Source organism: Lolium rigidum, unplaced genomic scaffold (assembly GCF_022539505.1).
Source record: "Lolium rigidum isolate FL_2022 unplaced genomic scaffold, APGP_CSIRO_Lrig_0.1 contig_9424_1, whole genome shotgun sequence".
Classification (NCBI taxonomy): Eukaryota; Viridiplantae; Streptophyta; class Magnoliopsida; order Poales; family Poaceae; genus Lolium; species Lolium rigidum.
Window position 1 is genome coordinate 640704 of NW_025901530.1, and position 13146 is coordinate 653849.

Below are 13146 nucleotides of genomic sequence, written 5' to 3' on the forward strand. Positions count from 1 at the left end.
ACAAGGAGAGGAGTTAGGTTACAAATCATGATAGAGACTCGCACAATTTAGTCAATAGCTGCTAAAAGCTAGGAGAAACTAGAGCAAAGTGTCACTTTTTGAAAAGCACATGGACCAAAGACAGTCATAGTGTACTGGTACGTCTTGCAACGGTAGCTTCTCCGTAGCTGCCAACTGCGAAGATCGAATCATCCTTATCTTTTTCTTATGACTTTGTTAATGCAACCATATTTTTTAGAGGTGTGTGTTTCTCGACCAAACAATCTTTACTTATTTCATGGAGATACGTGCACCAGTCATAGCCAGGAACCAAGGGCACTTATTAGCTAAAGTGAGCAGTAATTGGATTACCATTAGCAGGTAGTGTACTTTCCCTCAAAACTTTCCTTTTCTTTTTCTTGAAGAGTATGTATGATCTCTGTGTAAATTAATCTGAATTATTTGAGGGGTGGCAATATCAAATTTACTCAAGTTTGCATTTTAGATGGGCATGAACTTTTGGGGTATTTACGTTCAATTAAAAAAATGCTAAATTTTGAATAATGGTGTAGATAGGAAAATTTAGGTAATATATATCCACTACCAAAAAGGAGATCTCTTACCTACAATGTGGAAACCACTTTTATGTGCAAAAGCAAATCTTCTGTCTCTAATATACTATGTCTATCCTGCACCCTTCACTGACAACCACCTCCATGTAATTAGAATATTTTATGTGCGTGCTGCACCTAGTATCCTGCTGACTGAATTTTTGTGTTATCAATTTTTAGATTTCTCCAACACTTATTGTCTTAATTTTTAGCTGCAGTTTAAATTAAGTCAGTTTAAAATTTTGTCTTTTAAATTTGGCATGAGCTCAACTTCTCACTGACATGACATAGGTAGTACTACTGCTGTCCTTCCAGACCTGTAAAATTAGTGATCAGTTGTTGAGTCATTGTATTGCTGTGAGTTTTATTTATAGAGGATAAACTGTGGCCGGCCCTTCATGAACATTTGTGGAATAGAGTTGTTGAGTTAGCGTTGTACTAGGATAGGGCGCGTTTGTGGATCCTGAAAACAATGTCCATGGATGACTAGCATACGTATCTATATGCATCTGATCACTGTCACCAATAATAGTGATTCCATTTGTACTGACCATCATTATCTAGCCCAGAGCTGAATCTGGTGTGGAAAGCAGAAGCGTTCTGGTGCAGTGGTCTCAATAGCATACAGAGGTAGCAGCTTTTAACATCAGCTCGGGTATTTGACTTGAAGAAAGAACGAGCTTAACTCCTGAGCACAACACCTCTCTTGCTGACTGGTAGATCCAATTGTGCTTGCTAACCACTTGCTGCTGATAGATGTTGCAGGTACCTGAACTGCCCACGGACCATGGCAGCAGCCGAAATGACACCAAGAAGAGCACCTGGGAGGGGAAGGAGCACAACTAATCCTTGAGAACGTCTAGAAAAAAGAGCTATTCGACATAACACCGCGTGGAGTGGAATCTGAATCAGAGGGGACATGCCTCAAGGAGGTCTGCTAAATCGAAGTTCACCATCAGTCGTATCGCCCAAACCCAAGAGGCCTAATTCTTGATGTACAGACTAGTCAAAGCTTGGTAGGTTAGCTGATATGTTTGTTGTTATTGTTTAACCTTGGAAGATATAGCTAGTTTGATCTTCCTGTACGGCCTGTTACATTTGTAGCGTGGACAGTTTAACTCTGCAACTGCTGTGGCGGATTCATTTCCGGTGCAGGCTTTGTTTTCTTCTTTCAGTCTGTAACTTTGTAACGCACATGGATGTATATATGCAGCGCTGGCAGTTCATATTTTTCTCGAGAAAAGACTATGAATTGAACGAAGTACAGAGTCGCTGCACCAAGAAATGAAATGCGAGCCAGCAGTTTCAATTGGCCGTTAACAAGGTTGATTTGTCCTGCTGTTCTTGCTTGCAAGATTTTCTTAGAAAAAAATGGCATGGCACCTCTTGTAGGTAGAACATGCCCTTTCTGGGCATCGATGTTTTAGAGTATGTATACTGGTCATGCCAGTTGATAAATCAAAGCTAATGGTACAATGTGCTCATGTTCGTAACTTGGCAAAGAATCATATCTGTAATTTTTATTTTATTTTTTTGACAAATTTATACATAGAGAGGTCAAATAGAAGCATATAAATTTGATTTTGAAAAAAAATATACGCAATTCAGTATTACAATGTAAGTAGTTTTTACATTCACTTATTTCAACTTAGATTTAATTATTGGATTTGCCTCGTTCCCGAAATGATCATGCTTTTTTGGAATTTTCATGTTAATATTTTTACTATTTTCTGAAACATGTAGATAGGATATTTTTACTATTTTGCAAGCCAAACAAGCCAAGTGCTTTGGTTCTTTCTTTGCACTAACTGAACCTTTTGTATGTTGTTTGCGTTCATTAAAAAGAAAATCTTGGAGACAAAGCACTTGCGTTCACTTACGAAACAACTCAAGTTGTACTACATGATGATTTACTTTTATCATTTAGAGACAATCAGAAAAATAAACGGCATACCATGTAATGGAATGCTTTATATGAGAAGAAGGGTTATGTTAAAAACAGTGTGCTCTCAATATTTTTGGTTTCCTTGGATGAATAGTACACCTGATGAACACGACCCACGGGGAAGAACAAGAATTTCTACGGTTATCTATTGCAGTAGATTTTGCCGGTAGTTTGTGCAGTAATTTTTGCACATTATTTTCCGCAGTAAATTTTGACGGTAATTTTTTGACATTGATTTATTTATACATAGAAATCTTCTGTTTCAACTTTTCAGCAATAATTGTCGATGGTTATTTCTGTAGTAATTTTCAACAGTTATTTTTAATTTCTTTTGTCCAAATCTTCAACTTAAAAACAAATTACCTTGCAGTAATTTTTTATGGTTAATATCTCGCATTGATTTATCGATACATAAATTTCAATTTTTCTGCAGTAATTATTGATGGTTATTTTCAATAGTAATTTTCACATTCTTTAAAAGCACCTAATTCTTCAATGATAATTTTGCAAGTCTTTTTTCTACGGTGCACTAAAGGTAATTCTTAAGTGCCAAATGAACAATGCTCTACATGATTTTAAGATTTGAAATTCAAGTCCAAATAGACCCATGTTCACCTTTGTATTTTCGGCGCTAGCAGTGCCCACTTAATTTACCTGGTAGATTTATTTTGTTGATCGTCTCTGAAATGAGATTCAATCAAATTTGAGGAGGATTAAATTTGTTCTGCTTTTCTCGTATGCTAGATTGAAAAAAAGGATCCAGTACCAACAAAAAATGCACCAACAAGACCAACACAACCATGAAGTAGTCGAAAATTTGCTTGCAGGATGCCAGCTGATAATTAAAGAGCAACTCAAGCAAGCAACATCTAGCTAGCTTAGATCACCACCACACTGGATACTAGATATACCTTTCTTTTTCTCTTTTCCTAATTCTATGCTAGCTGAAATCTCATTTGGCCATCAACCAACTTTTGACCATCAGATCGTCCAAATCTGCACACATCTTGACACCGAGATTTTGAACCGCTTTCCTTTGTCAGGTGTGTTTGTTTATCTTTTCAGCGCCCATTTTTCCTTGTTTATCTTTTCATTTCTCTTCTTTCGCGTGCAGGACGGTGAGTCTCCCTATAATTTAGTAGTGGTGGGATAATAGTAGCACATACTACCTCCATCCCAAGGCTTAAGGCCTATTTTTTTTAGAAAGTCAAACTATGTTAAGTTTGACTATTTTTTTATAAAAAATCATTAACATGTGAAATACAAAATTAATATTATTAGATAGATGAAATATAATTTCATGTGCTATCTACAAAATATCATATTTATTTATAGATTATTCTAAAATTTTGGTCAAATTTTACTTGATTTGACTTTTCCAAAAAACAAATAAGCCTTAAGCCTTGGGATGGAGGTAGTAGGAAAGATGAGTGGTAAAATGAAAGCTAGAGATAGACATAAAAGTCTATGGTCTTACACACAAACCGCAAGCTTTTGTGACATGAGTCTTGAGTTATTGTTACTTCCCAAAAACCTGCTATTGACAATAAAAAAGTTCACCAGACTGCAATTATGTTATTTTCACATTTCATGTTTCAGATATATTTGATTATTGTGCGAACACACATTTTAAGAATAAAACAATAAGAAACATAGTGTATCCTAACTGTGCGAATGCACATGTCACATTGTCACCTCGCTAGTTTATGGAATAGGCGCATATGTTGCATTGTGGATGCATCATTCCCCAAAAATGCACTAGCTAAGGCTGGTGCCAACGCACCGCCCCGCTCCCGCCCCGCCACGTCAGCTTTTGGCCCACTCTCACCCCACTCTCACCACACGGTGCCAATGCATGGGCTATAGTCCCCACTCTCACTTCTCTTTCCTCCACATCACCATTTCTTTTCCACATTAAGTTATTTCACTCGATTTTGTTTAGACATTCAAAATAATGCAAGAAAATATTTTATTCAACTTAAAATATTTCCGATTACATAATAATTAATAAATTGCATAATAAATATTAAAAATTACATAATAAATAAAAATTCTACTCTTCTTCCTCTTGTTCCTGCTCCTCCTCCTCCTCGTCGTCATCATCTTCCAGACCAAGCTCTTTTTCCACCATCTTCATGGCCTTCGCATGTTTGCGCTTTTCTGCTTCGTTCATGTCGACGTGGTGAAATCTGGTGGAGTCCAACCGGACATGGTGGAGAAGTTGAGAGAGGGAAGGTGATGAATGGAGATGAGATGGGTGTGGAGTGTGAGTGAAAAATATGGGGGTATTTATAGGGGTGGAGCTGAAAATTTGAACCAGCAACGACTAGCTGACGTGGACCAATCGCGTCGCGGCACGTCAGCTAGCCGTTGGGCACTGCCGCCCCACTCCCGCCCCGCTCCCGCCCACTCTCGCCCGCTTCCAGCCCGCCTCCCGCCCGCCTAACGCCCCCTCTCGCCCGCCCTACCGCCCGCCTGCCTCCCGCCCCAACCGCCATCGCGCCGCCCCACCTCCCGCCCCGCTCCCGCCTCCCTCCCGCCGCCAACGCGGGCGCCAGCCGGGCGGGAGCGGGCGCTACCGCCGGGCGCCCCCGCCGGCGCCCCTCCCTCCCGTCCCGCCTCCAGCCCGCCTCCCGCCCCGCCCCGGGCGGTAGCGCCCCGGCTACCGCCCGCGTTGGCACCAGCCTAATCAACGTAGTACAGGCACCATCTCTTATGTGTTGGGCGTGCCTCTAGTCTCGCTGCAGTACATTGTAACTGCTATGAGTATTTATTTATTTTCCGCAACAGATAGTGTTAACAACCTTGCCTGTGGACGAAATGAAAAGGTAGATGCAAAATTTCTACTAGAACTTTACCACATATATTGAGCTAAGAGCTGAACATTAAGATCTGGGCATGATCCCTTTCGTTAGTCTGAACCAAAGAACCGGTCTTACATACATGCATTTCATTTGGTAGCCGAGACAGAGGGCACATGTTGATCGAACTGATCTAGTTACTTAAGCAACAGCATAAAACTAGGCCAGGGAAATAAATGAACTCAACTTTTGACAAGACAGATCAGGGACCATGGATTCATAACCTTGCTTAGCCCCAACGGCTGCGATCAACAGAGCATTTGACATGAGGATTTGCCTCAAACATGTTATAGATTTCTTCACAATCTTGGTCGGTTGGTAAAGAAGACTCAGGGGCCAATACAACTGTCATGCTCTTCATCAAAGGCGCACATCTGAAGAGAAGCTTCAGGAGATCAACATCATTCTCAGTTCCATCAAAACCTGTAACATCCACTTCTTCAAGAGCTGTCAAAGAGATAATTTCATTTCTCCAGTTTTGGGGTTGATCACAAGGACAATTTGGTGAGCATGTTTCTTCGCCCTGAAAGGAAGTAACATTTTATGAGTTATTCATGCTAGTAAAACCCAACAACTTATATGGCTATCTGAACTCTGAAGAATCTCGCAGCAAAAGTTGAGAATAAATTACCACATAGTATGATTCAATATCCACCTTGAGTCTTCGTATATAGGAACAGACTCCAAGCAGATGCGATACAAGTGCTCCAATACAATGATTTTTCGATTGTAAATCTAACTCCAAAACAGAAAAGGCAGGAAGCTGTGTTATCTCCTGAGAAATGGTCCGGTGAGGTAGCATCTTACCCTTCAAAATGAAAAAAGAATGTCAAGTAAACAAAACAAATAAAAGTCGGCAACATGTCACAAATCTAATTCAATAAAGAAAATGGTAGCTAAATGAATGGGAAACTAAAGAGACTGTGCTATATAAATAAATAAAAGCAGGCATGGAGAGGAAGTAGATCAGGATTGAGGAAAGAAGTGGTCAACCCGACAAGATATCATCATCTGTAGGACGCCTACGTTCTCCTTCATCACTAGCTTCAGGTAGTGCAGACGCCATTTATCACCAAACCCGACATTATTGCGCTTAAACGAGCAATCCCACACGATATTTTCCACCATTGGAGCTGAGAACGAAACAGTGGAATCCTTGGCAATGTTGGTCAACAAGCTGAAACGCGTAAGCACGGGGGCTATGATGTCCAGGCCATCCAGTTGGAAGCCACCCACATCCACCACAAGCTCCACAATCGTGGGTGAGTGGACTTTGATACGGCTTGCGGCGACATCTTGTGAGGGATAAACCTGGATCTCGAACACGCGCAGGCGAGGGCACCGACGGACCAGCTCCGCCGTGTCGATGTGGCAGCAGACGACGGACAGCTTCTCCAGCAGCGGGAACTCGACGGCCCCTGCCGGCGGGATTAGATAAAGGCCCACCATATCCAGCTTGACCGAGGTGGCGCGCTCGAAGCAGGGGATCTCGAATGGAAAGTTGCCATCTTTACAGTTCCCCCAGAGACTGAATACGAGGTCTACCGGCGCAAGGCGCGCCGTGGCAAGGAGCAGCGCCGAGACGCGGGCATAGCCCAAAACCCTGTGCTCATAAGGGATGTCTACCTCGAGGAAGGACAGAGCCTGGCAGGCGACCTGGCCGAGGGCTGCGTCGATTGCGTCGGCCGGCATGCCGCGGAAGGAGAGCTCGCGGAGGTGCCTCCAGAGGCCGCTCGTGTGGGCGGCGGCGCGGGCGCAGCGGAGGCGGGCGAGGATCTCCAGCAGCATCTCATCCGGAAGGGCGCTGATCCTGTCCGCCCCGTCGCCATCAGGGAAGACAGGCGGCCGTCGACTAGGGCGAGGTCGAGGCGTAGATAGCCATGTAGGTAGCGAGCGGAGGCGACGCCCTGACCGCAGCTCCATCTCCCAGCTCTCTCGGAAGGCGACGTAGGTACAAGTGCAGTAGTGCAGTCTGCAGTGCAGTCAGCCAGGAAGATGAAGGATAGCAGATGGGAAATGGCAGCAGGCTTTTAAGCTTGATTTGATTTGGAGGGGAAGCGGCACCGACGCGAGGGGTTAATGGCGCCAAACTACGAATGGTCGGGTTATTAATCGCAACTCGCAAGACGAAGAGTTTCGGGGGCTAAGCTTTGACTACTCGCTTTCAAAAATTAAAACGAAACCACAACATCTAGGAGCATCTCCACTAGGGCCGGTAAAGTGCGAAACGAAAACCTGCATTTCAGTCTCCCGAAAATTACGGTCCGTGGATTTTAGTCGAGACGCATAATAGAAACTGAAAAGACGGACTGAAATAAAGAAGTCAAACGTCGCGGGAAATTTTTAGCGATGAACATGCGAAATGTAACGAGTTTTTTCTTCTCCGACCGAGGTACATTCAAACATAATTTACATAAAATTAACCAAAATAACTACTAATCCTATGTCGCACCCTTAATTAGACCAAAATTTGGCCCCGGGATAGTCACAAGGACCACTCCGCACGGCGGAGGGGAGTTTTTCGTGGTGGAGGTAGCCTAGGCGACGACGAGGGCGGCGAGCTCGATCACCGTCGCCTCCTCCTCGTAGGTACCGCTGGTGAATGGAAGCACCGTCGCGTCGTCATCGGGGCGCGGCAGAAGCGACGGGCTGCACGAGCCGCCGGATGGGACCTCGTCGTCCCCATCGTGCGCCCCATTGCGCGCCGACCTGCGCGGCCACCAGCGCGCTCCCTCGGAGCGCATCCACTTCGCGCGCTCCGCAACTGAGCGCAAAACCGGCGGACGAGGCGGCGAGCCTCCGCCACCGATTCGGCCGCCTCCCTTACCGCATCTTCGTGTGCGCGCCATTCCGAATAGAGAGGAGGTCACGGCTTAGCGGGCAGCACGAGGGAGCCGCCGGAATTCCTCGCCGGAGTGCGGGGTTTTTCGAGGCGGACGAGCGGATGCGGCGGAGGGGAGTAGGGTTTTGAAACCGAGCTCCCCTCCCCGACCTGGTTAAACAGGGGTCGCGCGCTCACTTTCTCGGACCCCCAAGAAAGTTTTTCTGGTTGGGTCGCCGATTCAGGCGCTGCTCTACGCCACTTTCGGCCGAACCCGTAAATCCGCTAGACAAATTCAGTTCCGGCGACATTTACAGGCTCTGTTAGAGTTGCCCTAAGGATGCAATTTTACTCACGGGTACATGTATAAGTAGGGTTTAATTAAACTTTTTTACCCATGGGTAGTACACATACCCTAGCCATTAAGTCATGTGTTTCAGGGGCTAAGCCGTGGTGGCGTCAGGCCTCCTGCCGAGGGTGGCAGGATGGAGGTGCTCATAGGTGGATAGCCACGCATGTGGGGTGAAGGCGAACACGGATGCTAAGTCTGGGTGCTGGCCTGAGGTCCTCGTCAGTGAGCTCATGGTCGACGAGGTGGAGGTGGAGGCCGAGGCAGCCACTTGGCTAGCTATGGAGGTGTCGGCCGCTTGTTTGGCCGTGGAGGTGACGGCCGCGGGATGCTCTTCTCCGTGCAAAGAGGCAATGTCTTGCAGGTCGCACGTGGAGAAGCGGTGGAGCACGATGTGATAGCACAACGGAGGATGATCTCGGAAACGTGGCCTCGATCTGGGTCGTGAGGGCCAGGACCATTTCGTGCGGTAGCTGTTCTGTGCGAGCTTTGCTCGTGGAGGCACCGACCATACGGCTGGGCGTGGCCATTGTTGCGGTACTGGGCGAATTGGTGGTGGCTAGAGGGAGATGAATGGCGCTGCTGGGTGGCAACCTACAAAGAAGAATGCCGCCAATGCGTGTGTTGCATCCTTTAGAGACAAATGGCGCTGCTGTGGGTGTTGCATCCTCCCGTTTTCTGTTGTTTTTGTATTTCAGAAAAATTATTCTGGAAATATTCTCGGAATTGGACGAAATAAAAGTCGAAGTTCCTATTTTTCTGTCACGGAGACGAAGTCCAAAGCAGAGACGGAGGAGCACACCGAGGTATCCACACCATGCCATGGCACGTGCCCACCTCTGGCTGCGCCTGGCTATGGTGTGGGCCCCTCGGGCGCCCACTGACCTCGCCCTTTCGCCTATAAATTGACATCCTCGGGAAAACCCTGAACACCCGAGTCATAATCCATGAAAAGTTTCGTAGCTCTGCCGCCATCGAAGACAAGTTTTGGGGGTCAGAAATTCATGTTCCGGCACCCTGCCAGGACGGGGATTGACTCCCAGAGCCATCTCCATCGAATCCACCGCCTCCACTTCCACTCCATGATGGTCTTTGAGTAGTTCCCCCATGAACTACGGGTTCTTGGTTGTAGCTAGTTGGTACTCTCTCTCCCATGTACTTCAATACAATGATTTCATGAGCTGCCATACATGATTGAGATCCATATGATGTAGCTGGTGTTGTGTTTGCTAGGATCCGATAAATTGTGGAATTGCGATCAGATTGTTCATCATGTTATCATACTATTGTTTATTTAAGATCATGCATGCTCTCCGGTACTTGTGGTTACCCTGATCAAGTAGTTGCATGTATCTCCAAGAGGGAGTATTTATGCTAGATAGTGGGTTCAATCTCCATTTAATCTGGGGGAGTGACAACAACCTCTAAGGTTATGGATGTGTTGTTGCCACTAGGGGTAAAATAACAATGTTTTGTCCAAGGATAATTATGTTGTTTACATTATGCACTTTACTTAATGCAATAATCTGTTGCTTGCAACTTACTACTAAAAGGGGTGCGGATGCTAACCTGGAGGTGGATTATTTAGGCACAGATACATGCTGGATAGCGGTGTGTGTATCATGTATAATGCCCAATTAAATAATGCATTAAACTTTATCTTATCATAGCATGCATTGTCATGCCCTCACAATTATCAATTTCCCAACTGTAATTTATTCACCCAGCACATGTTATTTGTTTTGAGAGTTACCACTAGTGTAGATAGCTGGGAACCCTGATCCTTCTGTCATCATCATTGCTCTACAGTCAACTACGCACTAGAATATTTTCTGGTGCCATTGCCTCTGTGTTACTGGTACTGCTGCTGTGTTACTGTTACTATTGCTCTCATATTACTGCTGCTTTCACATCACCCCTGTTACTAGTGCTTTTGCAGATGCAGCTGAATTGACAACTCCACTGTTAAGGCTTATAAGTATTCTTTGTCTCCCCTTATGTCGAATCAATAAATTTGGGTTTTACTTCCCTCGAAGACTGTTGCGACCATGTATACTTGTGGGTCATCAAGACTATTTTCTGGCGCCATTGCCCCTGTGGCTCATATGACCACTGTGCGTACTCTTATTGCTGTCGCTTCTGTTCGACGCTGGTCCGTGTCCCAGCTTGATGTTCAAAACGCTTTTCTTAATGGCGAGTTGAGTAAGGAGGTTTACATGCAGCCTCCTCCCGGGTATTTTATTCTCGATGTGATGGTTTGTCGCCTTAGGCGTTCTCTTTATGGCCTCAAACAGGCCCCTCATGCATGGTTTGAGCGCTTTGCCTCTGTGGTGACTGCTGCTTGTTTCTCTCCTAGTTTTCATGATCCAACGCTTTTTGTTCACACTTCTCCTCGTGGACGCACTCTTCTCCTTCTCTATGTTGATGATATGATCATTACTGGTGATGATCCGGAGTATATCGCCTTTGTCAAGGCTCTTCTTGGGATCAGTTTCTAATGACTGATCTTGGTCCTCTTCGCTAGTTTCTTGGGATTGAGGTCTCCTCCACTTTTGATGGCTTTTCTATCTCTCAGGAAAAGTATATTCAGGATCTTCTTGCTCGTGCTGCTCTTGGGGATGAGAGCACCGTTGAGACTCCTATGGAGCTTAATGTTAAGCTTCGTTCTACTGATGGTGATCCTCTTCCTGATCCGACACGTTATCACCATCTTGTTGGGAGTCTTGTTTATCTTGTTGTCACTCGTCCTGACATCTCTTATCCTGTTCATACTCTGAGTCAGTTTGTCTCAGCTCCTACCACCGTTCACTACAGTCATCTCCTCCGTGTTCTTCGTTATCTTCGTGGCACGATCACTCGTCGCCTTTTCTTTCCTAGTTCCAGCTCTCTCCAGCTCTAGTGCTACTCGGATGCTACGTGGGCGAGTGATCCTACGGATCGTCATTCACTTTCTGCTTACTGTGTGTTTCTTGGTGGTTCGCTTGTTGCTTGGAGGACGAAGAAACAGGTAGCGGTTTCCCGTTCGAGTGTTGAGGCCGAGTTGCGGGCTATGGCTTTGTTGATTGCTGAGGTGACCTGGTTGCGGTGGTTACTTGCAGATTTTGGGATCTCTATTACGACACCCACTTCACTTTTGTTTGACAGTATAAGTGCTATCAGTATTGCACGTGATCCGGTCAAGCATGAGCTTACCAAGCATATTGGTGTTGATGCTTTTTATACACGTGCTCAGGTGCAGGCTCAGGTTGTTGCGCTTCATTATGTGCCTTCAGATTTGCAGTTGACGGATTTCATTACAAAGGCACAAACCCGAGCGCAGCATGACTTCTTACTCTCCAAACTCAGTGTTGTGGATCCACCATGAGTTTGAGGGTGGTTGTTAGATGTATATATTGTATATTGTAGTTTCCCCATATGTTAGGGGGCTTTCTGCATATTTGCACCTGTACCTGTACTATATATTGTGGCCTTTGGCCCCTGGTAATACAACAAGTCTATTACCCTAACAACAACATCGCCGAGTAGGAGGGTCTGCTTGACGGACTCACGCCCGTAGTAGCCCAAAGCGTCAAGCGCCTCCTGTGTTGGGAGATTCCTAGCTCCTCGTCCACTTTTCCAACAAGGTCTACAAGCCAAAGGATGACCACATGCATGATAGCCTACCTCAAAGAGGTGTGACACATGGAAAAACATTTCCTCGGGATGGGGTTGACCTTTAATCCCCGCGTGTGACAACAAGGAAGGTGGCGAGATTGACAGGCGGGGCATCTTGCGGAGAAGCTCAGCGCCCAGGTGTATTCAAGGAGAGGTTGTTCCAACCCTCCGCAAGGCCTCTACCAGCGTCTCTGAAGGACCTCCCCGAGGATCTCCCAACTCCGCCTACTACTGGGGCCCCCGACTACGGCCCACCTTCCGGCGACCATCCTGTCGTGGCAATTGTCCCCTAGGAGGCAAGGTGGATCGACGAGATCCGGGACTACCTCAAAGGAGGTCTACCCCCGGAAGACGATGATGCGGCAGCATAAAGCGTGGTTCGGCGCGCCAAGAACTACCGTCTCATCGACGGGGAACTCTACTGCAGGCGCCCCAATGGGGTCGCCTTGCGCTGCATCCCCCACGAGGAGGGCAAGAAGCTCATCGATGAAATACACGCTGGGGAGTGCAGCCACCTCTCCTCCACGCAAACTCTTGTTGGGAAAGCGTTCCGTAGCGGCTTCTACTGCCCCACGGCCCTCGACGATGCTATTGATATTGTCAAGTTCTATGAAGCATGCCAGTTCCACGCCAAGCAGATTCATCAGCCGTCGCAAGGGCTTCAACCTATTCCACTCTCATGGCCGTTCGCGGTCTGGAGGCTGGATATCCTTGGAACGTTCCCACGGGCGCTCGGGGGCTACCGGTTCCTTTTTGTCGTCGTCGAACAATTTCACCAAGTGGGTAGAGGTGGAAGCTGTGGGGTCTATCCCTGTCAAATCTGCGGTGAATTCATCAAAGGCTTGGTCTGTCGTTTCAGCGTCCCAAACCGAATCATCACAGACAACGACAACCAATTCACCAGTGGGCTCTTCAAGTCCTACTGT

General features: G+C 46.2%; 1 protein-coding gene across 1 annotated transcript; it reads right to left on the reverse strand.

The window, feature by feature from the left end:
- Positions 1-5375: 5375 nt before the first annotated feature.
- Positions 5376-7319, reverse strand: LOC124682364. The gene is made up of 3 exons (XM_047217054.1): positions 6390-7319; positions 6028-6204; positions 5376-5919 (listed from the first exon to the last, which is right to left on the reverse strand). The coding sequence occupies exons 1-3, from the start codon at positions 7317-7319 to the stop codon at positions 5626-5628; spliced, it is 1401 nt and encodes a 466-aa protein (XP_047073010.1). The 3' UTR covers positions 5376-5625.
- Between the last annotated feature and the right edge of the window lie 5827 nt (positions 7320-13146).

Coding starts and splice junctions, on each gene's coding strand:
- LOC124682364 (XM_047217054.1), bottom strand. CDS start 7,319: ATGGAGCTGCGGTCAGGGCGTCGCCTCCGCTCGCTACCTACATGGCTA. Junction 6,205..6,389: donor AGATGATGATATCTTGTCGG/GTTGACCACTTC, acceptor TTCATTTTGAAG/GGTAAGATGCTACCTCACCG. Junction 5,920..6,027: donor ATATTGAATCATACTATGTG/GTAATTTATTCT, acceptor ACTTCCTTTCAG/GGCGAAGAAACATGCTCACC.